Source organism: Leopardus geoffroyi, chromosome A1, assembly GCF_018350155.1.
Source record: "Leopardus geoffroyi isolate Oge1 chromosome A1, O.geoffroyi_Oge1_pat1.0, whole genome shotgun sequence".
NCBI lineage: Eukaryota > Metazoa > Chordata > Mammalia > Carnivora > Felidae > Leopardus > Leopardus geoffroyi.
This window is the reverse complement of record NC_059326.1, coordinates 19842858-19869760: the sequence shown is the minus strand read 5'-3', so window position 1 is coordinate 19869760 and position 26903 is coordinate 19842858. Positions and strand designations below refer to the sequence as shown.

Here is a 26903-nt window from a genome sequence, read left to right as displayed (position 1 = left end):
GGGAGGGAGTCTGGGAATTCTGAAGCCCACAGCTATGCAAAGACAGCAAGCTGTGCTTAAACATTAGCCCCTAAGAGTTTAACTAAGAAAACAAAATATACAAAGCAAGGCTAGAATGCACAGAAACGAATTGCAGACCCAGCGTAGTGCTTATTAGTAATGAAATAGCTCAGCAGGTACCTGGGTGGCTCCGTCAGTTAAGTGTCCAATTCTTGATCTCCACTCAGGTCATGGTTTCATTATTCATGAGTTTGAGCCCTGCATCGGGCTCTGCACTGATAGCCCAGAGCCTGCTTGGGATTCTCTCTCTCTCCCTCTGTCTCTCTGCCCCCCTCCCCCGCCCCAGCTCACTCTCTCTCTCAAGATAAATAAATAAACTTAAAAAAAAAGTAATGAAATGACTCAGAATCGAGGCCTTGTGGGGGTTTCTTTCTCTTAAGACCCTTAGTATTGATTGATAAAGACCGTAATTCCATGTATTTTGTATATGTTTATAATTTCTCACCTGCCATAGGGGGCTATTTAACCTCATTTTGAGACTTCATTTTATAGATTTTAAAAAACAATGAAGATGGCTGCTACTTAATTGTGATGTTTAAGATTCTAAATTGTGAAGGCTTCCATGACCTTTGGTTTGAGAGAAAGGACCCAGCTGGTTAAAGTACTTTCTGGTGATGGCTGTAATAAGCGTACCTCGCTGAAGCACATGACCACGAATGACCAGAATGGCTGTTAGTATTTTAAAGCTGGAATGCCATTAGAAACTCCGGGTTTTGAAATATAAAACAGCCACACCTATTCTCCAGCCTTAGATTGCTAGGTTCCTACAGCTATGAGAAAAAACAAAACAAAACTCCAGGTGTCTGTGATTCAGCAAAGTTGTTTAGGTCTGATGTAGTGGATGGTTAAGCTTGGCCTTGAGCTGCTTGATGGGGTGGTCCAGATGCTGGACAGCACCCAGCTTGAGCCCCTCTGTCTTAAACCCCTAGGTGCCTGAATTCACTCCACACAGCAGTCTGTCTAGCTGTGGAGAAATCCTCAATACAGAGATACACAGTGATTTGTAGAAGATTGGGTTTATTCACTACATGTGATCTGAATGCATATCATGAGAAGCTGGTAGCTTGTTTTTATTATAAATAATCATAGTGAAATGGTTTTTAAAAAAATCTTTTAGGTGTGTTTCCTAAGAATTTCTGCAACATTATTTGCATAGAGGCATTTTTTTTTACCCCCTTGAAACAAGTTGCTGTAAAAACAACAAAAAGTTATTGAGTGACATTCCCTTGCTTCAAGTTTTTCTATTAGTTTGCCCATCGCTAGGGGCTGCCTTCTGTTTGTATTGAGGTTACGCTTTGTGATCTATTAGAAGAGTATTCCCTGAAAATTCAGGGTCCTCAAAACACAGTCGGTGTCGGCATCACTACTCCCCCCCCCCCCCCCAAGTTACTTCAGTGGTGGCAAAAATAACAATTGTCCCCTGGGAAATGAAGCTCATTGCTATGGTAACTAATGAAGGTTGCATCATTCTAGGGCACATTTTTAAAAGCCTGAATTTCAACACGGGTAGACGCCTCGTCTTATTTTATTCAGTAGCTTAGCAACCTGTGGTATACTGTTTGTCACCACCCCCAATCTTCCCTCTTCTCTCAGAAAAGTGACCTATATAGATAGTTTTTTTATTATGGGCACGTTTTCACTGTGAATTTGGTTCAGTTCTTAGGTATGTTTACAATGACCTTATTTTCTGGACCAAAAATTAGGACATGTTCTGTGTCTGAGAGGTGAAGGCCTTTGTTACACAGCCGTGGTGGCCCACGCTGAGGTCTTTGCGGATTTTCGGAGCGCTGCACCTCTAAACTGTTGGTGTTATTCCAGGGTTTGTCTTTGGCCCTATTTTCTTCTTATTCACCAGGGACTTAGCTACTGCTTATTGTTGGTGACTCCCACATCCTGATCCTCAGCTCAGATCTCACCCCTGGACTCCACATAGGCAGGCACTTCACTCCTTGACAGTCCTAACGGGAGCGTCTCCACACCCACCCAGCAAGTTCAAGATGAAGTCAGCATTGCCTTCTACAAAAAAATCACTTACTGATGAACCACCCATTCATGCAGCACGCCACACCCAGTCAGCCCCGGAACCCGGATGCTTCCACTTCCTAGATGCTCTCAAGTCTGCCTTCTTCTCTTGTCTAGAGCCGCGTCCTTTTTTGCCTGGTTTACTGGTTAACCAAACTGGTTACTTCAGGGTAAGCAGGCTTCTTCCAGGTTTTCCCAAACAAACGAAAAAATTGTGATTTTGTGGCTGGCTGTTTGGCCTCCAGCGGCTCCCCGTTGTCCTCACAGTAAATCCCAGACTTCTCAGCGTGGCCCGCAAAGCCCTGTGTGGCCTCCTGCCTGCTCCTTGGTCCAGCTTGGTTCTCATCACTGCCACCTTGCCCCTCCCTGCCTGCTCCTGCCTCCACATGCTGCTCCCCCTATGAGGAACATGCCCCTGCTCCCTCTCCCCCTTCCTCTGGTAAATGCTTCCTCATCCTGCATTTCGGACACCGTCATCTCTGGGAGGCCTTCTCTAACATCTCCTAACCCAGGCTCCATTTCCGAGTTAGATGCATCCCCCACTGCCCATGTTTCTTTAATAGCATCGGCTTCTCCTACCTTGCCAAGTGGTCATGTTCTGCTACCTGTCGCCTGCAGCGGGGGGTGAGTTTTGAGAACAGAGGTGGTGCTTGTTTGTCTTTGTGGTTCCAGTGTGGTTCACGTGCTAATGCTTAGTAGGTGTTTAATAAATGTCTGTGAATGAATCAGTGATCAACAAGTCAATGATCAAATACACACACACACACACACACACACACACACACAATGTATATAAACGCACTTGTGAGGCAGTGGGGCAGAATTCCTAACTTCTAGATTTTACTCGTCTTGGGAAGTCCAACTTGTTCCAGTCCCCGCAGTTCATTGTCTCCATCAGTATAAGTGGACTCATAAAGACCACTAGAATTTAGAACAAAGGGTATATTTTTCCTGGATAGGATGGGGGTGGGAGTGGAACTGGTGTGGTGCTCGGCTACTTAGTGTGCGCGCGCACACACACACACACACACAGTTCAGCACCTGTGTTTCACTACACTCTATTGCCAGCTTGTGTGTATCAGCACAGTTTGAAATAAGAAAGTCAAGTACAAACTGAAATTCAGGAATCTCATAAAGGGAGCATTTGACTTCCTTGCTTGTTTGAAAGTTCGATCCCTCTGAGTGGTCACATTGGCTACTCAGGGGAGGGCTGCCTGTGAGGAGGTCACACCTGTCCTAGTTAAGGTGGGAGTGGAGGCGGGCACTGGGTTCAGTTCTTTGGAGGGAGTTGGAGTGGGTTGGGAGGTAGGGTCGGAAGGCCCTTGCATGTCTCATTTCTTTAGGGTAATGCTAGACACTGGCCCTGTAAAATGAAGGATTTGCAGTTCCTTCCTCATCATCCCACCCAGCAGTGTGTACAGATTTCTCAGCGTGAGCTCAGCCTCTTTGCTGCCTTCTGCACAAGGTCTCTGCAGATGCGATCAGAGAACTTCCTGACAGTGGACCGGTCGGGGGTGGGTGGCTGTAGAGAGGAACTTTTGACTGATCCTCTTGCTCTGTTACAAACGACGAGCACCACTTTGGGGCCCGGCAGTGGAGCTTGCCCTGGGCAGGTGCCAAGTATGAGAAAACGCGATTCCTTCTCTGATTGTGTTTAGAGCTCAGTCAAGGAGCAAGCTGATGCACTGATCGTGGTGCAGTTTGAGAAATACTACAATTTGTCTGCCCTCTGTTTTCACCTTAAAAATGAAAAGGAAAAAAAAAAACCTTTTTAGGTTTAAGGAATAAATAATATTTAAGACTAATATTTAAAAGTGACTTTTACCTGTTGAAATGTGGTCAGCTGTGTCCAATGTAGAATAAGATTATGCTGTTTTCAAAATAGCCCAGCTGCTAAACTGACTGAGGCCCACTGGAGAGATCTTGTCTTACTATTTTTGAAATGAGAATTGATTGTCTCTCCCAACTGTCTTGGTGTCTGTTTCTGCCTTTGTTGAGAGCTCGGGGGAGAGAAGACTACAGGACCCAGTGAGGAGGACAGTGCAAAGTGTGTGGCTCTGTTGGGTTCCCGGGAGGCCACGACTTTGTGTGGGGGGTGAATTCCGTTTTCCAGCCTTCCAGCAGGGGCATCCATTTTCTCCAATACACTGACCTCTACTGGCTTAACCATGACTCTTAATCACAGCTGTTTTTTTTTTTTTTTTTTTCTTGAAATTTTTTCCAAGGAAAAAGTTTTATACTTACTATTAAAAGCTTTTTGTGTTGCTTTTAAAATATAATTTGCAAAACATTAGTTCTTGCAGGCTTTGTACAGTGCAACTTACATTTCTCTAGGAAAGTCCTGGCTATCCCACTGTTACTTTTGACCTCTAGGATGTCTAAGATGTAGTGTCTTTTTTATTTTTTTAACTATTATTGTATCTCTACAGATAAGGGAACACATATTCTTATAGAATTTTTTTTTTGACTCTAAGGGTTCTCAATTGCCCTTAATACATGTTGGTGTAAGGAAGGCAGTATGTTTAGTGAAGAGAGCACAGAATTTAAAATAACTGCAGGTTATTGGTTCAGGCAAACTTAAATTCTGTGGGCCCTCTCATCTCTAAAGGATGATTTCTGTTTCATAGAGCTATCGTAAGGATTAAATGTATACGCAAAGGGCTTGGTGGGGGGGGGGGCTGTTGTTTATGTGAAAATGCTTGTCTCTATAATTAGAGTCAAAACTAATTTTAGCCTGCCACCCTTTTGACCTACACAGCTGCTTTAAAAATCTTTAAACAAACCTGTATAAGCTGTATTGATGTGTACCTTTTTTTTTTTTTACCGGATTTTTAGAATCACTGTTACTTAAACATTTATCTGTGGACACGTACGTACATACATATCTACATAACCTTATAATTTATGCACCTGGAAAACTAGGAGCATCGATTGCACTAACATCACGGTAGTGTTACAACCTGTGTGCGCATGGCTTCGGTGCTACCTTCAGCTCTAATCCTCACATAAGAAACTGCTCCGCATCTATAGTTACTTTATTTATTTTATTGCTATTTTCTCATCTCCAGTTATTTTAAATTCAGTTTGTTGAAAATGAAACTTGCTGTTTTTCTGCCTTCCTGCCCCTCCCGTATTGGGAACAGGTTTGCCACCAGTGCAGTGGTTGAGAGAGAGCAACCTCTGAGGTTAGACTGTGTGGGTTCAGATTGTGGCTCTGTATAACCTGGGGGCTCTCTGTGCTTCAGAGCCCTCCTCTGTGACATGAGATTCATAACCATACCTACCTTGTGGGATTGTTGGGAGGCCACATTTGGAATGTTGTGGGCAAAACGGTCCCCTGAAAAGCCCAGTAGACTTTTTTGTTCGCTTATAGTAGTATCCGTGGCAAATAACCTCTGCCAAGCATCTTGTCTAGCTTGAGGTCTGTTGCCTTCCATTTTGGCCTTTGTGCTCTGCCCATTGGGTCACTAGGGGAGCTTCTAAGGAAGAAGAGGAGAATGAATCTAGTGTAGACAACCAATAGTCTCTGTCGCCTCGGACTCACCTGTTTTCATTCAGGTGAATACTTATCCCATATTTGCCATGTGCGACGCGCTCTGGCAGCCTCCAGGTAGATAGACGGTGGTGAGCGAGATCATAGTGCGCATTGTCATGCTTAGTTTCTTATTTTTATTTTTCAGATAATAAACACATCTACGAGTAGGTAAATAACAGATTGTGGCCAGGGCAGTGAAGGAAATAAATGGAGTAATAGATATGGCCACCTCCCGAGTCAGCCCTTCCTGAGCCTGCCTCGTTTCTCCATGTGGATGAGATACCTTTCCTACATTGCTTGCATGGATATAAAATACCTTGTAGCCCTTATCATTCACCACTGTCGTGATAATGTTAAGTTGTCTGGAGCTCCTGCACGATGCCTGGCACATAGCAGATACCCAGTACATGTTAAAGCAGGGCATAAAGGACTGGATAAATAATTTACAGGATATCTTTGTAAATTGAGCGAAAAATCCCTTACATCAAGGATTCAAATATTCAGTACGTTGGCAAAGCAGGAACCGTTTTGGATCTTGAACTCTCCCAAGCTGTGGTGGATTAGCGCACTTAAAAAAATGGTGATATTAATGACAATAATAATAATTGTTGGCAATTACTGAAGGCCTGTTCTGTGCTAAGCACCATGTCACAGACCTTATGTTTAATCTTTGCGACAACTTCATACCATAGGTTTGAATTATAATTCTCATTTTCACTAACTAGGAGCTCTTGGCTAACTCAAAGACACCTCTGATTCAAATGTTCAAAATCGAGCTCATGATTCTCACCCCATGTCCTGCCCTTCTCCACTGTTCCTCATCTCCGTGAATGACCACACCATCATGTAGTGGGACAAACCCCAAACCTAAGGAGAGACATTTCTTTCCTTCATCTTCTCTGTCTGTTAACATGTATTCAGATCCTGGTAACAAAATCCATCTAACAGTGGCTTAAGGTAAAAATAAAGGAAATTATCTCACAAGCAAGTCTAAAGTCGGTCTAAAGAGTTGGTGGATCAGGGATATTATTGAGTATTATGAGGCCAGGCCCTTTCCACCTTCAGCCCTGCTTTCCTCAGCACATCTGCTTCCGTCCTCAATCTTGTCTCCTGTCGAATGTGGTTGCCTCAACTCCAGGCAAAGTCTGTATTGATTGTTTTTAAATTTTTATCGTGAAATTCGCATACACACAGTTAACCACTTTAAAGTGTACAGTGTTTTGCTTAGCATAATGTTTTTGACGTTCATACAAGTTTCGCATGTATGAGTACTTCATTCCTTTTGTTGACTGAAAATATTCTAGTATATGTATGTAATTTGTTCATTCATCTGCTGATAGACATTTGAGTTGTTTGCACCTATTGGCTGTTGTGAATTGTGCTGTTATTTTATTTATTGTTATTTTTTAGATTCCAGTATAATTAGCACAGAGTGCTATATTAGTTTCAGGTGTATAATGCAGTGATTCAACAGTTATACATTACTCAGTGCTCATCATAAGTGTACTCTTAATCCCCTTCAACCTTTATTTAACCAGTCCCCACCCACCTCCCTTCTGGCAACCACCAGTTTGTTCTGTTTTTTGTTTTGTGTTTTTTTTAATAAAGATTTTGTTTTTTTTAACTAATCTCTACACCCAGGGTGGAGCTTGAACTCACAGCCCCGAGATCCAGAGTCATACGTATGCTCTTCCATCTGAGCCAACCGGTGCTCCTTGTTCTCTGTATTTAAGAGTCTCTTTTCTTGTTTGTCTCTTTTTTTCTTTGTTCAAGTGTTTTATTTCTTAAATTCCACGTATAGTGAAATCATATGGTATCTGTCTTTCTCAAGCTGACTTACGTCCCCTAGCATTACCCTCTCGATCCATCCTTGTTGTTGCAAAGGCAAGAATTGTGCTGTCGTGAACATACATGAACATGTATCTGTTTGCATACCTGTTTTCAATTCTTTGGAGTATATACCTAAGAGATTTAGTAGATCATATGGTTTCTGTTTAACTTTTTGAGAAACTGCCAGGCTATTTTCAACAGTGGCTGCATCATTTTATATTCCTATCAGCAATGGATGAGGGTTCCTATTCCACTACAGCCTCTAGAACATTTACTTTATATATAGATTTATTTATATATACTTTTTATTATTTATTTATATATACTTTATATATATATATAAAATAGCCTTCCTAGTGACTGTCCAATGGTATCTTAATATAGTTTTGATTTGCATTTCCTGTTGACTGGTGATGTTGAGCATCTTTTCATATGCTTGTTGACCATTTATTTGTCTTTGGGTAAGTATCCACTAAAGTCCTCTGTCCACCCTTTAATTGGGTTGTCATTTTGTTGTTGTTATTGTTAAGTTGAAAGAGTTTCTTACATAGTATGGGCACTAAACCTCCATCATCTGTATGATTTGCAAACATTTTCTCCCACTGTCTTGATGATGTCCCTCGTTGCACAAAAGTTTTGAATTTTTATGAGGTCTAACTTACTTATTTTTTGTGCTTGGGTGTGGTGTCCAATTCAAGAATCCATTGTTGAATGCAAGGTCATGAATATTTAACTTTGTGTTCTCCTCTAATAGTTTTAGTTTTAGCTGTAATATTTAGGTCATTAATCCATCCTGAGTTAATTTTTGTGTATGGAGTGAAACTGGGGTCCAACTTCATTTCTCTGAATGTGGTTGTCTAGTTGTCCTTGCACCATTTATTGAAGAGACTATTGCATTAAGTCTGTAGATTGCTTTTGGGAGTATTGTCATAAATATCCAGTCTTCCAGTCGATGAACATGGGATGTCTTCCCATGTATCTGTATCTTCTTTAATTTCTTTCAGCAACGTTTGTAGTTGTCACTGTGCAAGTCTTTCACCTCCTTGGTTAAATATATTCCTAGGGGTTTTATTCTTTTGGGTGCTATTAAAAATGGATTGTTTTCTTAATTTTGTTTTCACATTGCTTGTTGCTGGTATAGAAACACAACTGATTTTTGTGTGTTGATCTTGTACCTGGCAATTTTGCTGAACTTGTTTATTAGCTTTAGTAGTGCTTTTGTGGATTTATTGGGATTTTTCTGTAGGCAGAATCATATCATTTACAAATACAGATAGTTTTACTTCTTCCTTTCCAATTTGGATGCCTTGTATTTCTTCTATTTGCCTAATTACTTTGGCCAGGGTTTCCAGTAATGTATGATAGCAATGGTGAAAGCGGTTGTTCTTGTCTTGTACTTGATTTTAGGGAGAAAGTTTTCAGTCTTTACCATTGAATATGATGTTAGCTGTGAATTTTTAAAGAGTACCTTTTATTGGATTAAGAAAATTTCTTTTTATTCCTTGTTTGCTGAGTGTGTTATTTACCATGAGAGGTTGTTGAATTTCATCATGTGCTTTTCTGTGTTTGTTGAGATAATCATCTGTGGTTTCCCCCCCTTCATTCTGTTAATGTGCTGCATTACGTTGATTGACATTCTTATGTTGAGCTGCCCTTGCATTCTTCTGACAGATTCCATTTGGTGATGATGTACAATCCTTTTGATGTGCTGTTGGATTTGTTTTGCTAGACTTTTTTCATCTATATTCATGAGGGATGTGAGACTGTTATTTTCTTGTGGTATCTTTGACTTTGGTATCAGATAATGCTGGCCTTATAAAATGTTAGGAAGTGAGTAGTCCTTCCTCTTTATTTCTTGGAAGATTGAATAGGATTTTTGTTCATTCTTTAAATGTTTGGTTGAATTCAGTAAAACCATCTGGTCCTGCACTATTATTTTTGATTACCGATTCAATCTCTTGGCTTGTTATAGGTCTGTTGAGATTATTTCTTTTGGGTTAGTTTTGGTAGATTGTGTGTTTCTGGGGATTTTTTTCCATTTAATCTTGATTATCAAATTTACTGGCCTGCAGTTGTTCATAATATTCTCTTATAATCTCTTTCATTTCTTCTAGGTAGTAACATTCCCACTTTTATTTCTGATTTTAATTATTTACATTCTTTGTTTTTTGTGATTAGTTCTTAATTTTGGTGATCTTTTCAAAGAATTATCTTTTAGTTTCACTGATTCTCTCTTTGGTTTTCTAATCTCTTATTTTGTTTTTTGTTCTGATCTTTATTATATACTTCTACCTGTGCTGGCTTTGGGTTTAGTTTGCTTTTGTTTTTTTAGTCCCATAAAGTATAAAGTGAGGTTGTTGATTTGAACTCTTTCTTCTGTTTTAAACTAGGCATTTAGAGCTGTAACTTACCCTCTGTGTACTGCTTTTGCTGCCTCTCATAAGTTTTATTATGTTGCATTTTAATTTTTATTCATTTCAGAGTGTTTTCTGATTTTCCTAGTGATTCTTCTTTGATCCATTGGTTGTTTAAGGTTATGTTGTTAAATTTCCCCATATTTGTGATTTTTTTCCAGTTTTCTTCTCTTGTTGATTTTAGTTTCATTTCATTGTGGTTGGAGAAGATATTTTGTATGATTTCAGTCTATTAAAATATATTGACAATTGTTTTATGGCCTAACATGTGGTCTGTCCTGAGGAATGTTCCATGTGCACCTAAGAAGAAACTGTGTCCTGCTGTTGTTGGTTGGAGTGTTCTTTATATTTGTTAGGTCTAGTTGGTTTATAGTGTTGTTTAAATTCTCTAATTTCTTTTTCATCTTTTGTCTAGGTATTCCATCTATTATTGAAAGTGGTATATTGAAGTCCCCAACTATTATTGTAGAACTATCTAGTTCTCCTTTCAATTTTGCCAGCGTTTGATATGTTTGGTGCATATGTATTTACAACTGTTATGCCTTTGTGATGAATTGATCCTTTGTCAATATATAATGTCCTTCTTTATTTCTTATAGAAGTTTTTGACTTAAAAATATATTTTGCCTGTTGCTAGCATAGCTATCCTGGCTGTCTTTTGGTTTCTATTTCTATAGAATATCTTTTTTCCATCCTTTTCCTTTTAACTTATTTATGTTTGGGGGTCTAAAGTGAGTCTCCTTTAAGCAGCATAAAGTGGGACCATGTCTTTTTACTCCATTCTGCCGTTACCTGCCTCTTAATTTGTAGTTTAATTCACTTACATTTGAAATAATTACTGATAAGGAAGAATTTCTGCCATTTTGTTTTTTGTGTATGTATCACATCCTTTTTGTTGCTCAAGTCCCCCACTGTCTCCTTCTTCTATGTTTGATTGATTTTTTTCTTGTGTACCATTTTGATTTCTTTCTTTTCTTTGATGTATGTTTTTAAGTTATTTATTAGTGGTTGCCAAAGGGATTTTTAACATCCTAAATTTATAACAATGTAGTCTGAATTATAACAACTTAATTTCAATAGCACACATTAACTCTACTCCTGATCAGTTGTGTATCCCTCTTTTCTTGTTATGGTCACAAATTATACTCTCCTGTTTTGCACCCATTAATATAGGTTAAAATTCGTGACTTATTCACACAGGAAACAAAAAGAAAAGTTACAAACAAAACACACAATAATACTAGCTTTTATATTCACCTGTGTAATTGCCTTTACCAGTGATCTTAGTTTCTCTGTATGTCTTCAAGTACTGTCTATTGTCTTTTTGTTTTAGTCTGAATAATTCTTTTTAGTATTTATTGTAGTAAAGGTCTACTAGTAATGAGCTTCATTAGCTTTTGATTATCTGGAAATGTCTTAATTTCTCCTTTATTTTTGAAGAATAGTTTAGCCAGAAAGAGAATTTCTTTCTTTTAGCACATTATCATCTCACTGCCTTCTGGTCTCCGAACCTTTTGATGAAAAATCTTGCTGCTTTCAAGATTTTCTTTCTGACTTTCGGCAGTTTGATTATTATGTGTCTCTTATGAATTGCTTTGAGTTCATCTGTCCTGGAGTTCATTGAGCTTTTTGGATATATAAATTCATATCTTTCATCAAATTTGGGAAATATTCAGCCATTTTTCTTCAAATATTTTTCTATCTCTTTGTCTTTTTCTTCTCCTTCTCATAGTATATATGTGGGTATACTCAGTAGTGTCCCACAGGTCCCTTAGGTTCTGTTTGCTTTTTCTTCATTCTTCTTTCTTTCTTCTCCTCAGACTGGGAGGAGACTAGGTAATTTTAAGCATCCTATCTTGAAGTTTGCTGATTCTTCTGAGTTTTTCATTTTAGCTCCAAAATTTCTATTTGATTATCTTTTATATAAATTCAGTCTTCTATTCAGATGCCCTACTTGTTCATACATCCTTATTCTGATTTCCCTTAGTTCTTTATTTATGGTTTCCCTTTGGGCCTTTGGGCATATAGATAGTTAATTTAAAGGTTGTTTTTTGTTGTTGTTGTTGTTGTTGTTTTGCTGGGGGGGAGTGAGTGCAAGCAGTGGAGGAGCAGAGAGAGAGAGGGAGAGAGAGAATCCCAAGCAGGATCCACACTCAGCACAGAGTCCGACATGGGGCTCGGTCTCACGACTGCGAGGTCACGACTTGAGCCAAAATCAAGAATTGGACACTTAACGACTGAGCCACCCAGGTGCCCCTAGATAGTTAAAGTTTTTGTCTGATAGGACCAATCAGTGTTGGATTTCTTCATTGGTTTTTGTCACTTTTTTTTCCTATGAAAAGGCCATTTCCTGTTTCTTTGTATACTTTGTACTATTTTCTTGAGAATTGATTATTTTAGACAGTATAATATAGTAACTCTGAAAATCACATTCTCCCTCCTCTCCAGAGATTGCTGTTGTTACTTTGGAATGTTGCAGTTTTCTGTTTAGTGACTTTAACACATTATTTTTGCAAAGACTATATTCCTTATTGTATGTGATCATTAAAGTCACTGTTCTGTTATCTCTGAGGTCAACCTGTGATTTCTTCCAATGCCTGGACTTAATAAAGAAAAAAGGGGTCTTTGCCTCTTTAAATTCCTTTGACAGGCATTGCCTGGGAAGCCCTTCAGCCTTAGGGGTTTGAAACAGTGGCCAGTCTCTCCCTCCTCTCTCAGTGGACCAACAGGCAGATCCGAACACACATCCCCAGTGTTGGAGGATGGGTTCCTACCTTGGTACCAGCAAGCCATTCTGTGAGTAAGGGCCACTGTTGCCACAGCTGCCTTCTCTAGGGATGAGGAATGCATGGTGGCAGCTGCTAGTAAAATGTGAAATTCACTGATATATACCAGCTTCTTTCTTCATCAAGCATTTTTCAGATGCTGCAAGTGTCTAGCTAGACCCCAGAGTTCTAAAATAGTTCTTGCCAGCTCAGTAGTTGATTTGGTTTAGGGACTGATTCCTGGAGCTTCCTACTCTGCCCTTTTTGGTGATGTCACCTATTTATTTTTGTTGAGATAATAATGTCCATATTAAAATGTTGTACTAGCATATTTAAAAATTTTTTTGTTTAAGTGAAACTGATAGGTATTTAGTGTATATATCGAATTACTTTTCATAAGTTATTTACCATTATATCTGTCCATCTCATAAATTAGGATAGTTGGCCCAAAAGATGAAATTTTGCATCTATATATATATAGCTGTGTCACTGTATATCACTACGTTGTATCTTGTGGCTGAGAAAATGGCATTTCTTTATTGTGTCTGTAGTTGGTCTGGTTTTTTTGTCCTGCTACTCCATTTGGTGGGAGACCCACTGATTAGGGAAAAAAAATCCAATACAATTTAAAACTTAGTCTAGTATGATGACTGAAATATGTAAGATAAAATTGCTCAGTCTTTGTCTGCTTTTTTCCCTGGGATGATTTAAGTGTGTGGGGTGAGAGGTATGGCCTGTATGATATCCTGGCAGTGGGGAACTGCTTTTTCCCCTTAGTTAGAGTTCTGCTACTTCCTCTGGTTCCTAGAAGAGTGTCCTATTACCTTCTAGTTGTGTTTGCCTGGCTGGCATGTGCCGATGATGTCATGGCTGGTGTAACTTATGGTGGGGCCTTTCTGGTTGGTAAGAACCTAGTGGTGCTCCCTCACTGGTTCATTTTCTCTTTGGCTCCTTCTCTCTGAGCTCTCCCGGGCATCTGCCATGTCTGTATCTGGCCTGCTGGCCTGGAACTTAATCCACAGCCTTTGCTGCAGAATCTCCCTTGTTTCACGGTGGGCCCCATTGGCCAGCCCTCTAGCTCAGGAATCTGAGTCTCAGAGTTTATCATTACCTGACCGTGTTTGGAGAAACCTTCACTCAAGATAATAGCCTGGCACTACAGTAAGACAAAGCACTTACTATGTAATCCTTCTGTGTATGTCAGATTCTTCATTTTATCTCCTCACACTTCCTTCACTAGTTAAACCTAATAACTTCTCAGACAGATGAATGCTTCCAACAGACTACAGCAGAGGTCACATACTAGGAGAGGCAAAACAACAACAAAAATAGTAATTTTCAAGCACCTTTGCTATCGCATGTGTGTATATAGACATATATGAAGACAACATTCACAAAGGTGTATGTAATTCTAAGTGTACACAAGTCTTACATTTAAGAAATATAGGATCTATAGAGAGGCATAAGTGGTATGCTTACACATATATGTGTATATGCAGTGTATATATAGTTAAGATCTATATGTATATATAACATATATAGTTAAGATATATATAATTAAAGTTAAGAGGTTTGGTTTCTATCAGTGAACATTTTCCCATGACTAACAATGCTGTGATTTAACATACACTTTTTTTTTTTCTTTTGTAGGACCGTTCGTGTATGGCTAAAGAGAGACAGTGGACAATATTGGCCAAGCATATACCATATGATGCCTTGTAAGTATCTGGATCTCTGTCTCTAGAAATTAGACATGGACCACTTCCTTTCCAGATTGCCTTCTCTGTGTTTCCTTCTTGAGTGGGGATGTCTGAGGGTTGAGATTAACCTTATGATGGAAAGTACCATATTAAATCATTTTAGCTCTCAGTATGTAAAATAGGAAAATTGTTCTGAAATTGACCATATATTCATAGTTTCTGAATAAGATTAATGGAAGACGGGCTATACGACATCGGCTTTCTGATTACAGCTGTCTCCCTCCTTTCCAACTTTTTGTTTCACTTTCTTGTGGAGTTCTTCCTTCGACATTTAAAATTTTGCCTGGTGATTACCTTTGTGAAGTAAATTTGTTCTTGCACTATTGTTACATTATTCATTCAAATACAAGACATTCAGCGTTGACCGTTTGGTACCCAGAAGGGCTTGCTTACAATTGAAACATTCTAAGTAGAAGTCAGCCTCGTGTCCTCAAGATTTTATATGCAAAATATGTCCTTGTGCCGATAAATAGCTAATCTTTAAATATATTATAAAACATCCTTAGATTTGATTTTTAGACTTGTGTGCTGGCAGAAGTTCTCCTACAGAATAGCTAGCACCTCTAAATAGGAAATGTCTTTTTAGCCTGGCATTTTGTCTTTAAAAAGTGATGAGGTCTGGGGATCCTATTCCATGTTTATTTGAGTATAAAATAGTTATTTAATTTCGTTATTAGTTATATTATTCAATGTTTCCCTGACTCTCCTTCAAATCTTAATTAAAACTGACACCCTAGAAAAATCCCTCAGGTTTGTCCTTTGGGCCTGTGTCCCCTCCGGCTTGCTACAGCGTGCACCCTGTCCCTGGATACAGGTACCCCAGTTTGAGAAGTATGTGCCACGGTGTACAACCGGAATAAATTCATGCTGAATTATAGATGTGATTAAGTTTATGCCTCTGGCAAAAGAATGCTGTAATAACTTAAATAGCTATTTTGCTTGTTTATGAACAAATGAATTATTAAGGATATAATGGGTTTCTGTGATTTTCAAATTACCTTTGAGGTTTTGTGTGGCTTTAGAATTTTATAACAAACAAGTGATAACCACAAAGCTGAACCAAGTGGTCAGTCCTGCATGAGGGAAGAAGAAACTTCTTGTGGTTCTGAGGACTTGTATTGGCCCCTTAACCTGTTGAGCCTCCAGCAGACAGCATTTATGCAGCAAAGGGCCTAGGTGAACTTCCTCTTTAAGCGGTGGCAGTGACGAGGGCTCAGGCAGAAGGAAAGGGAAAGGAATTCTCTGATTGATTGTTTTTTCTGATCTTTGAGTGGTATCAAAGTCTTTTCTACGATCTTCCCTTTTCATCAAACCTGACACGGTATCTAACTGGAGGAGTGGGGAAGGTCTGTAGTCCAGCAAGTTGAAGTTGACTCTAGAGATCTGTTACTACCTTGACTATGAAGACAGAGGAGAGTCAGACCTGGGCAGAAAGATGAGGGCTCAGGGATGGTAAGCAAGGAATCTTCTTGAGATGAACTTGAGTAGGAACCTCATGGAGACAGGATCCTAAGCAATTGCTTATGCGCCCCCTTCCCTATACACACATCTAAACCCGTTTTGCTGTCATTCTGTGATGCTGTCTTTATTTGAATGTCACTGAGAATACAGAGATGCCTCTAGTTGCTTTTTTATCATTTATTCAGCTGTGTGAATGACTAAAGGCTGCTTCGGCTCCTACACCTGGCAAAAGTGCTCAGTACATCAATACTTATTGAAGACTTGAATCTGATAATACAGATAAGTCGCTGAGAACATTATCATACATATTCCTAGTGACTGAACACAGTCTTTGAGATTCAGAAAGAGGAACCTTTCATTATTTGTGTATTTTGTCTGTGGCCTTCCATAAAGGGAGTGGAAAGGGCATTACTTTGCTATTAAAATGTGTGTGAACCAGCAGCATTAAGGTCACCCTAGAACCTACCAAAAATACAAGTATCGGGTACCATGCTAGATCTGTAGAATCGCAATCTGCATTTTTAATGATATCCCTAGGCGATTTGAATGCACTTTAAAGTGCATTGAGAAGAGTGTCTTCTGACATTATAGCCAACATGCTGATCTATTTTACACATGATTCTATGAACACAAACAAAAAGCCTCATGCATGTATAGTATTGATTTCTACATACTTAGATATAAGTACACATTCTAGTGGATCAAATATTTATTGTGCCCCTGCTGTATCCAGGCCACTGAGCTAGTTGCCAGGGTTTGCAGATAATTAAGGTGCATATGGTCAAGATGATTTTCATAATCTTTCATTGTTGGATAACTCCACTACTGTGGAGAAGTAAAAAGAACTATATGTACTTCACAATTGATCAGAAATTGGCTTTTATGTTCCTAGGAGTTGAATGCATTTAGATAACATGGTAACTAATATTTGAGCAAGAGTCAGTTTTATTTAACTTGACAGAGGCAGAATCTTGTTGCATAAGGAATTATGCTATATTTTTGGACACTTAGAAAACCTGAAATAGCTTTGAATTTTCAAAGGTTTGTTTTTCAGTTCTTTCTATTGAAAGGTGTTTTGTTAAGAGATTACTTAGTTTTGTCCTTAAATAATGGTTATGTGGTACTAGTTACAAAATAAGTAAAAAGATACAGTATGTCTGGAGGCTATGACATGGACATCACAAGGCACATATGACCATATAATGTGTTTATAGTGGCATATAATAAGTAGTATTCCAAATCCAGAAGAAAACATCAAAAAATATCTTTACATGTAATATATGGCTTACTTGTTTATTTCATTTATTAAAATTTAATATAGTATTTGTCATGTTCTGGGTAGGATAGTACTGTTTTGTAGCAGCGAGAAGAATTTGAAGTTTAATGGGTGGGAAGAAGGGGAAGGCATTGGATGAAAAAGAATGAGTAGTGGAGGCAGAGTTTGATGGTTGGGAGAGAGCCTGAAAGGCAGGGATTTATGATAAGGCTGGATGAACTTGGGGGAGTGGTACACAAGGGAAGGGTAAGGAGCAGGCACATCGTGCTTTGAGGGTGTCCTCAGACCCGATCTTTTCTGAGAAGCTCTGACTTCCCCTTTAGGAGGGAATGAGGAGAGGCCAGACTTGCCTGGTTAAGGCTGTTTGCTCCTGAGCCAACCTGATTTTCCCAGAATTTAGAATTTGGAGTAGGAAATGCTAAGTTTCAGCCTTGGCTGGTCCCTTGAGCTGGGAATATGTAGACCTTATAGCTGTGAGTAAAGAAACAGTGAAAGCTGATCCGCCTAGAAGGAAGTCCGAATCAGGGAGGAAGGACCACTTGGCTCAAGAGGGAGAGAAGCCTAAACAGATGATGCCTGAGGCTTTTCTCCTCCTCCCCTCCAGAACCCTGGCTCTGCTTCTGCCTTTGAGTTTAAGAGATTCCCTCTTTTACTGGATACATTCATTAGTGCTTCCTTTCACTCCAGTGGGTTTCCGTCACTCCTAACTGCAAGTATCTAACTCAGCCTAGCCCAGATTGTATACCTCCCAATTCCTGTCCGTTCAGTTTCTCCTGGATCTCTATGATCTTTAAAGAGAAAGGACTGAGCCGTGTCCTGACTGGTGCCACTGTGGTGCTGAGCTGCAGATTGTCTGCGAAAAGTGAGGGTGAGTAAAGAAAAAAAGCAGAAAGAAATATTTATTCCATTTAATTTCTTTGGACAGTTTATTCAACAAATTTTAAATGTTTCTGCCGTACTAAACACTGTGCAACGTCCCAAGAATATAGTGGCGAGATAGGGCAGATGATTCCTGTCTTCATGGTGTGTACGGTGGGGAAGGCAGACCTAAAATAAGCCCCACTCATGCTGTGTGGTGAGTGTTGTCACAAGAAGCAGGTGTAATGGAAACATGCTCACAAAGGTTCCCAGAAGAAAGTCCATTTAAAACCCTGCCGTCTCTAGAGAACTTGGGGTGACTGGTGACTTGTTGTGTACTTTCCTATGTGCCGATTTTTATGGATGAGTGAGAAATAAGACCCTTTCCTTATCTAATATTCTTCCAGAAAATAACATCCTCTTGATGTATCTCCTGTAATAGCTGCTTATTGCCTGTGACAAGATCAAATTACACTGTGCCCAACTGGGACCTGCTTGAGCTTGGAAACCAGAGAGGGGCCTTTCTGAGGGTGTAGAGTTGAGGTTTCAGTTGTAGCCATTAGTGATTATCTGTTCCAGGCTTCTAGTAGATACCATTTCAACCCCTACCTTTGCATCTCTCTACAGCAGGAAAAACAAAACAAAGAATGAAAAGCATAGGTATTCCCATTTTCATGGTTGAGTTATTTTAGATTTACTTTTTTAACTAGGTTTGCCATTCATGGGGTCAGACAGAGGGGTGGAGGAGAGAAATCTCAAACAGGAGCCAAAGTGGCAGGTGTTTGAGATTTCGCTTACTCGATTAAAGTATTGGGTATCGTGTCTGAGCCTCCATTGCCAGCTTTCCCCCTTGGGCATGCAGAATAGGTAAAGCAGTTCAGCTGCCAAAGATGTGGTGAATAGGAGGTTGAGAGGCCCAGAGCCTCAGGACTGAGGGTGTGTTGGACAATTGGAAACCTCTGTGGGTTCTATAGTTGCCAGGGCAGATGAAATTTACTTTGGCTCCTAAGCGTTTATGAATTTGTCCCCAAAGCAAAACAGACAGTTTATCAAAGATAAATACAAATAAAAGGCACACCTAACACGGAAATAAAATGACCTATTTTTCCAGCTCTCTGCCTTGGTGTGGCGGGATGGCATTTGCCCAATCTGGAGTTGTGCTGGGGCCCCCTCAGTCTGATTGTTCATTGATACGGTTTTCCCACTTTGTGTTAGCCCTCTGCAGAAATGCCTTCATTCTACGTGCCCTCGGCTCGCACTGGTGTGTGCATATATGCAATGCTTTATGGCTGTTTTTGAAGAAATTGTCTACTGTAATGCTCAGTGCTCCTTTGAAGAAGCACTAAGAGGGCCAGAAACCCTTTGCTTTCTCTAAGACAGAAATTACCAGCCCATGTGCTGCATCATGTTGGGATCATCCAAATGGATTACAGACCCTGAGAACCGGTCTCCTTAGCTGCGCAGGGGAAATCCAGTCGTCTGGGCTCTAGGAATCTCTTCCATTTATTCCAGTGGCTGTTCAGATCTAGTTTTCTGTATATCATGAGGTGAAAAAAGTTGGGAGGGACAGCTCTAAGGACCCGATTCATGGTCCTTATGGATAATGTGACACATGGAACCTATCGTTTGCCAACAGATCTTTATTCCAATTTTCTTTCTGTTCTTACACCTGTTTTCCTTGTCATGACTTTTTGCTTATTTCTATGATTTGGTTTTATTGTATCTACTTTTAAAGTCTCTTCAAATTCTTTGTGAAATGAGGTGGGGAATGCATTAAATGAATTATCTTATTAGTTAAAACAAATAGAGAGATGAAGTTTGGACATAGACATACTGTTTACTTTAAATTCACCCAAAAATATGTATTTTTTTTTTAATGTTTTCAAAATAGCTTGTAGGTTAGAACCTGTGCCAGGGTTGGAAACTGGAATTTGATTTTCGTTTTTGATACCAATTTGCTGAGTCACTTCAGGCAAGTCCTTTACATTTTTCTCTACTCTGAAGCCCGTTGAATACACTGTCATTTCCTTTGATCTCAGATTTGCAAAAACATTTTTGGTTATGAGATGTATTAAATAAGTAATTTGCACTTTCAGGTTCTTGGTATTTAGCAATATATATACTGTTATTGCTGATCTTAACCCAACGGGGATTTGTGAGGTTGTGTGGCTGGATTGGCTTCCTTTTCCTGTGTGTTGGGACTTCAGTCCTGCAGCGACAGATAACTTGAAATTGAGGCTTTAGAAAATCAGAATGATTAATATGTTCATATGCTTTATACCTAGGATGGAAATGACTTATTTTGTATGTATATTGCAAATGTCCATTTGCCCATTGGTCAAAGGAGAACTTTCTGTAATTTAAGACTTTGTATGGAGCTCGTTTTGCGTTGTCCCACATCTTCTGGGTTTATTAGAGTTTTGGGGCCAAATCCATATGGATAGATTAGTGGTTGAAAGGTATTTAAAATAATGAATTTAAAATAATGAAGCTCTGTTTTTATCAGGTAGTGATTATTTTGGTGACTTTTAGACAACATCTTTAACTCCATCAAGGGACTTTCTTGGCGGACTAGGGGATTTGGGTATAATTGGGAAGTGCTCATCCTAATATTTTATACCTTATTTCAATTTACTTCTTGGTTCCTTTCTTGGTTTCTTTCGGTGTAGGTTATATTATAGAACCACATGTAAAACCAGTTTACTGTTTTTACTATTTACATTTTCAAAAATAATTATGTAATCTGATATTTTAGTTCTGTACTTACTAAGAAGAAAATGTGCTTAAGGAACTTCTGATTTTTAATGGAAATGAAAATGTGGATTATCTAAGCTAAAGATAACAGATGTCAATTAATCTGAATAATTATAACATTTACTTAGCATACTCTTGTTTGATTTTCATATGACAGAGTATTTTAAAATTTACTGTACTTAGATCTTAAACTTGTAGTGATAACTTAAAACTGTCGGAGAGAAAAAATGACCACTGATAAGTCACTGTGATTTTGCTGATGTTACCCAGACTAAATTAAAAGAAAACAAGTGGTTTAATTTTAGTAGAGTGCCTAAAATAGTTGATTAAAATGAAAAATGCTTTTTAATGCTAGGCAGTTGAAGTCCTACATCTACGTGTTCTTAATATATTAAGTAAAACACGGTTGAGCATTATAAACCTAATAAATACTGAGTTGTGATAACCAGGACTGAAGGAGATTGTGTCTGTGGGTGAGATCTCTGCTGTGCAGTGGTGGGGTGCTCCTGGAAGTCCTCTTACTGGAGGATCCCGATATCTGACTTGATCAGGGTGTGTTTGACACCTGAAGTTCTGCTCACGGAAGTGCCGCTGTTTGTTTAGTTTCCAAGTGACCACTGGAACATCCCGTGAAGATCAGTGTGGGCTGAGGAGCAGTGCCTTTGCCATTGTACAGCGCTCAGTGTGCTGGAAACCCGCAGCTCAACCTTCAGTGAAACTTGTGTTTATTTGAGCAAAGGTCAACCAATAAGCAAAGGACAGAAAATAAATCAGCCACAAAATGAAGGAGTTCTAGGTATAAATAACAGAAAATAGGTAACTTTCCCCCCAGTAGGAGTATTTTGAGAATGCCTTCTCTCAGCTATATATACTCCTTTTAAAAAGTAGGAGCCATAAATATACTTTTTGAGACCACTTGAGGGGTAAAAGTATTAGAAATACAAGTAGCCAGTTTCTCCATAATCCACTTAATTACTGACTCTGTTGAGGTTGATGTGGGATTCTTGAGTTTCCTTTGTCTAGGGCTTATATCTCTTGAGCTTTTCCTCCTTCAAATTAAATGGTCATTAATATAATCACCCAGACTGGGGTTTCTCTTTATTTTAGTTTTCCCTAAACCTTAAGCTGACTACCTGCCTGAAATTACAAAGATTTCATTTTAAAAATGCTCGATATTATGAAAGTGTTTAATTTTTAAAATAAGGTGTTAACAAGCCATCAAGGTCTAAAGTCCTGGTACTTACATAAGAGATTATTCTTTTTCAGTACTCACAGGCCTGCACAAATTTCTTTTCCATCTTCTTTGTACCTTTTATTATCTTGCTTCCTAAAATTCTGCCAAATACACTTCTTCTGTCTGTCCTCAGTCTGAAACAGCAAAGAGGGGTGGCAAGTCTTAATCAGATAGCATGGAAATGAATTCTTGTACTATTTTATTGAGAAATAAATTGTGGGCATTTTTTTCCCTTAGGTTTTAAGAAACATGGGGGAAAAAATAGGAAGCTAATGATAGAACATCAACAGACCAGTGGCAAGGCCTTGATTTTCACTTATTGGGTTTGTGTAGGAGCAGTCCCAGGCAAACCACATACAGATGATGGATATGGGAGGCCTTGGCAGATGGGGGGTCACCCCACAAAGCTTACGAAGTGTGGTTATCCTTTCTCGTGGGGAAACACTTAAAGGTGGAGGAAGTAAATATATCTTCATGTCTTGTATCATGGTGTGTTTATCTCATCTAGAGTTCGAGGATGCAGTTTTGATGGAGGTGGTCAGTGGAGGGACTGTATTTTAATTTTATGGGTCTGGTCAGACATTTCATTGAGCCTTTGGAGAAAGCCACTGCAAGGCGGGCATATAGAAGTCTCTCGGCCATTTCGTCTCTGACCTCAACTTTCAACCATCAGATAGAGCAATTATTTCCTTATTGACTTATGAATTATTAGTTTCACATCGTTTAAAGCTGAATTCTTATTTGTGAAACATCACATTTTTGCAACCCAGCTACAAATATTGTGCTTAAATCATATTTTATTTGTGTCTTCCTAATTCTTCCTGCTGGGGGATTCCTTTTACCATTTGGCCAGAATTTACTGTGTCTTATTATCCTTCCCCAGACAGTTTTGCCCCTTTGATATTTCCTTGCATGGATAAGAGCCCACTTTGAATGGGTCGTAACACCAGTCTTTCAGAGGTTGCTTTTTTTGTTAATCTCTGGTGAGTTGAAATTAGAAGGATATCTGTGTCAATCTGTGTACTTCCCCGTTTCCCAAAAGGAAAGACATTTATTGTCACAACAAATATAGCCATCAGTATTCTTTTCAGTTCACTTCCTGCCTCCTTGGTCCTGCCAGGGCCTATGGGTAATCAACCCAGGGCCTTTTGCTGTGAGAGTATCACAGTTCGGAAATGGTTTGAGGAGCATCGTAAGGTTCACCTGCCAAAAGTCTTTCCGTAAACACTCCCCTTGCCCTCCCACAGGTCTGCTTGGTGTTTTACCAATAATGCCCCCCTCGAAGAAGTGGTTTTGTCTTTGGGGGGGCACCCAGAAGCTAGTGCTCTTTAGCTCTGGCATTCCGCTGTCTAGAACCATCTTGGGTTCAAGCATATGGGTTCTAGAACAACAGGATTTCTAAATTTATTTTGTTTATGGGACTTTATGAGAAAGCTCTTTTCCTTTTGAATTCTAGTGGTGTTTCTTACTGTGAACATAAAGTGATTTGGACCATAGTGGTGACATTGGGATGGGTTTAACAGTTCCTATACATGGTTGGTGTCACAGTCTATAAATTCCTTGATGACAGCTCTGATACCTTATATATAATTGTATCATATGCCTGGAACATAGTAAGCATTCTAAATTCTCATTAAAAGAATAACAAGGGGCACCTGGGTGGCTCAGTCTTGATCTCGGCTCAGGTCATGATCTCCCCTGCTTGCACTCTCCCCCCAAAATAAACACTAAAAAAAAAAAAAAAAAAAAAAAAAAGAATAACAAGAAATTTAGTAAAGGGGGTAAGAAATCCAGGAATAAAGAAATAGCAATGTAGATGTCAGGGTAGCCTGTGCAGTGCTGTTAAAAAGTCTTTTAAATCACATTCAGAGATCAGTGGGTTTTCTAACTGTTCCATAACCAGATATGAACTTTGGAGGAAATCACACAGAAAAGACTTTTCTATGGTCAGGCAGGCAGCTAAGTGATGAGGTTATTCTTGACTAGTTTATAGCCCTTTGGGCTGCAATTAAGTTTTGCTTCATATGTTCATGCCCATATCTTAATAAGCCATTAGATATTTAAAACTTTCAAGAGGAATAGCGAAATAATAAGATTAAAGACAATATTATAGAAATGAATTTGGGGGCACCTGGGTGGCTCAGTTGGTTAAGTGTCCGGCTTCAGCTCAGGTCATGATCTCGCCATTCGTGAGTTTGAGCCCCACCTTGGGCTCTGTGCTGACAGCTCAGAGCCTGGAGCCTGCTTTGGGTTTTGTGACTCCTTCTCTTTCTGCCCCTCCCCCACTCATTCTTTTTTCTCTCTCTCTCAAAAATAAATGTTAAAAATATTTTTTAAAAAATGAACTTGTCACACAAACACAAAAACCGTTTCATTTTTCCATGTATGTTTTTACATGTCTATGTACTTTATGTAGTTGTAGTAACAACATATATTTTTTTGTTGTTCTTTTCAGCTAACATGATGATTTTCCATGAAATCATTAGATTTTAATTCTGCACGCATGTTACAGGCTATAAGACCTGGCATGTTAGCACCTGTCTAGAAATTGTGCCAACATATTTCACGGGCCATGGGCGAGTAAGGATGACTTTCCTAGGGCAGCACATTAAATATCATTTGACTACTTTTTTCAGCAGTGTACTTTTGGGAATCTAGTTTAATTTTGTGGCTAATCAGAGAGAAGATTCTCTGTTGTACTGGTGGAGGTTGTGTGTGTGGGGATGATTTTTTGTGTTTCTATTTTCTGAACATATCATTAAAAACTAGAAAATAAATACTTGTAGTTTGGAAGATCTTTTCTGTTGTTCAGGGTCCTTTTATAGAGAACGAAAAAAATGTTACTAAGTGATGTGTTCATGAAGTAGCTCTGTTAGTAGAACTTGAAATTCTTTTAGAATTTAGTTTCGAGATAATCTAAGTTACATATTTCAAAATAGGACTGTGTATATGAATTATGTCTTTGAACCTTCTCCAGCTTTTTTTCCCTGTGTGACCTTGAGTACGACGTCTAACCATAACTGTAAAAAGTAGGAATAAAAATATTTGAGGCTGAATACGATTTGATGATGAGCAGGGCCACTGTGAAGGTTGGGGAGAAATTCAAGAATTCGTGTTGGACTCATTTGCCCAACAGCGATTTCAGTGTAGGATAAATTGTCAACAGGCCCCGTTCTTACGAGCCAGTGTAGGAACCCGGATGCCGACAGTTGAGCAAGCACTTCTTGGCCACATTGGCTTCCAAGTATGCTTAGTTTACTTGGGCTCACGTATACTCAGGTAGTAGCCAATTTTGCAGCACAGGGAGGCCCTGTCCAGACCGGATTTCTTTTCTACAGAGCCTGGCCCTGTGTCCAGTTGGTTCTGTCTTAAATTGAGACAGATCCTCAGTCTTTTTTCAGTTAGCGGCCTTGAATGTTGAGAGTAAAAAACTTCTGTTAGTCCACATGCCCTGAGTCAATTCTAAATCAAAAAATAGACTTCTATACTAGTGTGTATATGTGGGGGAGGGGGAGGAGGGAATTATAAGATCTCTTTTTTTCCCCCTGGTTGAGGTTGTTTCTATTAAAGATAGGGTGTGAGTGGAAGAGATAGACGGGTAACAGAGGGAGTACACAGTACAAAATATTGGTAACCTAGTCAAGCAAACTTAGACTCGATACTGACAGAACAGCCGAGACTAAGCCCATTGGAACTAGTCCAGTTTGAGAACATCTTACTTGTTATATTCATTAAGAGGATAACTGAAAAACTAGGGGTTGGTGTAAAATTACTGTTTTTATTTTTCGGTGAGTGGGCGTTAAATGAACTGTTTTTCAGGAAATCGTGGGGAAAAAATAGCCACACGCTTTTAGCTAGTTAGTCGCTCCTGAATCGATGAGAATCATCATTTTGTTAATTTCATCAACATGTTCATTTCTTTCAGCTCCATGTTCATGCATGTCTTTTAACCCGGAAACAAGAAGACTGTCCATAGGTCTAGACAATGGTACAATCTCAGTAAGTACACATAAATAAGATTTCCAGTTGAAATACTTCCCTTCTTGTGGAGTGCGTATATATGTATTGTGATGAGAGTTGTTTGTTAGTTTTTTGCAAATTAACAAATTAATGTTCTTGCGAAGTGAAGTGGAAAGTGCAGCGCGGCAGATTACGGCAAGGTGTAGGGAGAGTCCGTGTGAGTCTCAGTTGGAACGTTGACAAGGTTGAGCTTGCCTTCCTGTGGACACAGTGGCTAGAATAGGAGCTTTATGAGGCCGGTGAATGAACTACATGAATCTGTGTGCTAGTGACAGCAGTCTGTGATACTCGCGGCTTTGATCAGATGGTTAATCATGGTGTCGTATGCTTCCTCAGACAAGTGACAGCACAAGGGAAATGTCTTCTTAGACCTGCATGTCTGATCTTTGATACTTGATGTTTTTCTCCTTTCTCTCTTCTTTTGCTCCCTCTTGTCTTAACTCCCTCTAGTGTGTGAATGGAGTTCTGTCAACTGTATAAATTTGTAAAGAAGGCACAGAATCTACATTAGGCTGTAGGGTAGATTCAGATAAATATCAGACTCTTTTATTATAGAGCTTGAGGGAGCTGAAGTGATTAGGGATTGGAATTTCAGGCTTTACTACTTACTTTATCATCTTTTTATATGTTTAGTTTCAGCTAGTGTATTAACTAAGTGTAACAAGACTGATCTGGTAAACTCTCCAGTTGGGTAAATTACCCAGTATTTCCTTCAGTCCCAGCAAGAGAGGCCCTGCTTTAGGACCTGTGAATTAGAGGAGCCTATTCTGGCCACATTTCCCCACAGGATAAAGGACCTGAGGGATCCAGGGGGTGTGTCCAGCTTATGCCCTCACTCCACCCACCCCCCATGTTCTGAGTACCCCGACTGGCATTTTCCTGACCCCAGACAGCTTAGAGCTTGTACTATATTGT

The 26903-nt window shown here is 39.3% G+C and overlaps 1 protein-coding gene across 1 annotated transcript in view; it reads left to right on the top strand.

Annotated features, from left to right (window-relative positions):
• Positions 1-26903, top strand: part of WDFY2 (WD repeat and FYVE domain containing 2) — a 181709-nt gene that overhangs the window by 60705 nt on the left and 94101 nt on the right. The window contains exons 3-4 of the mRNA XM_045475148.1: positions 14276-14343; positions 25894-25967. Coding sequence (XP_045331104.1) covers positions 14276-14343; positions 25894-25967 — 142 coding nt within the window. The remainder of the gene's footprint in view (positions 1-14275; positions 14344-25893; positions 25968-26903) is intronic.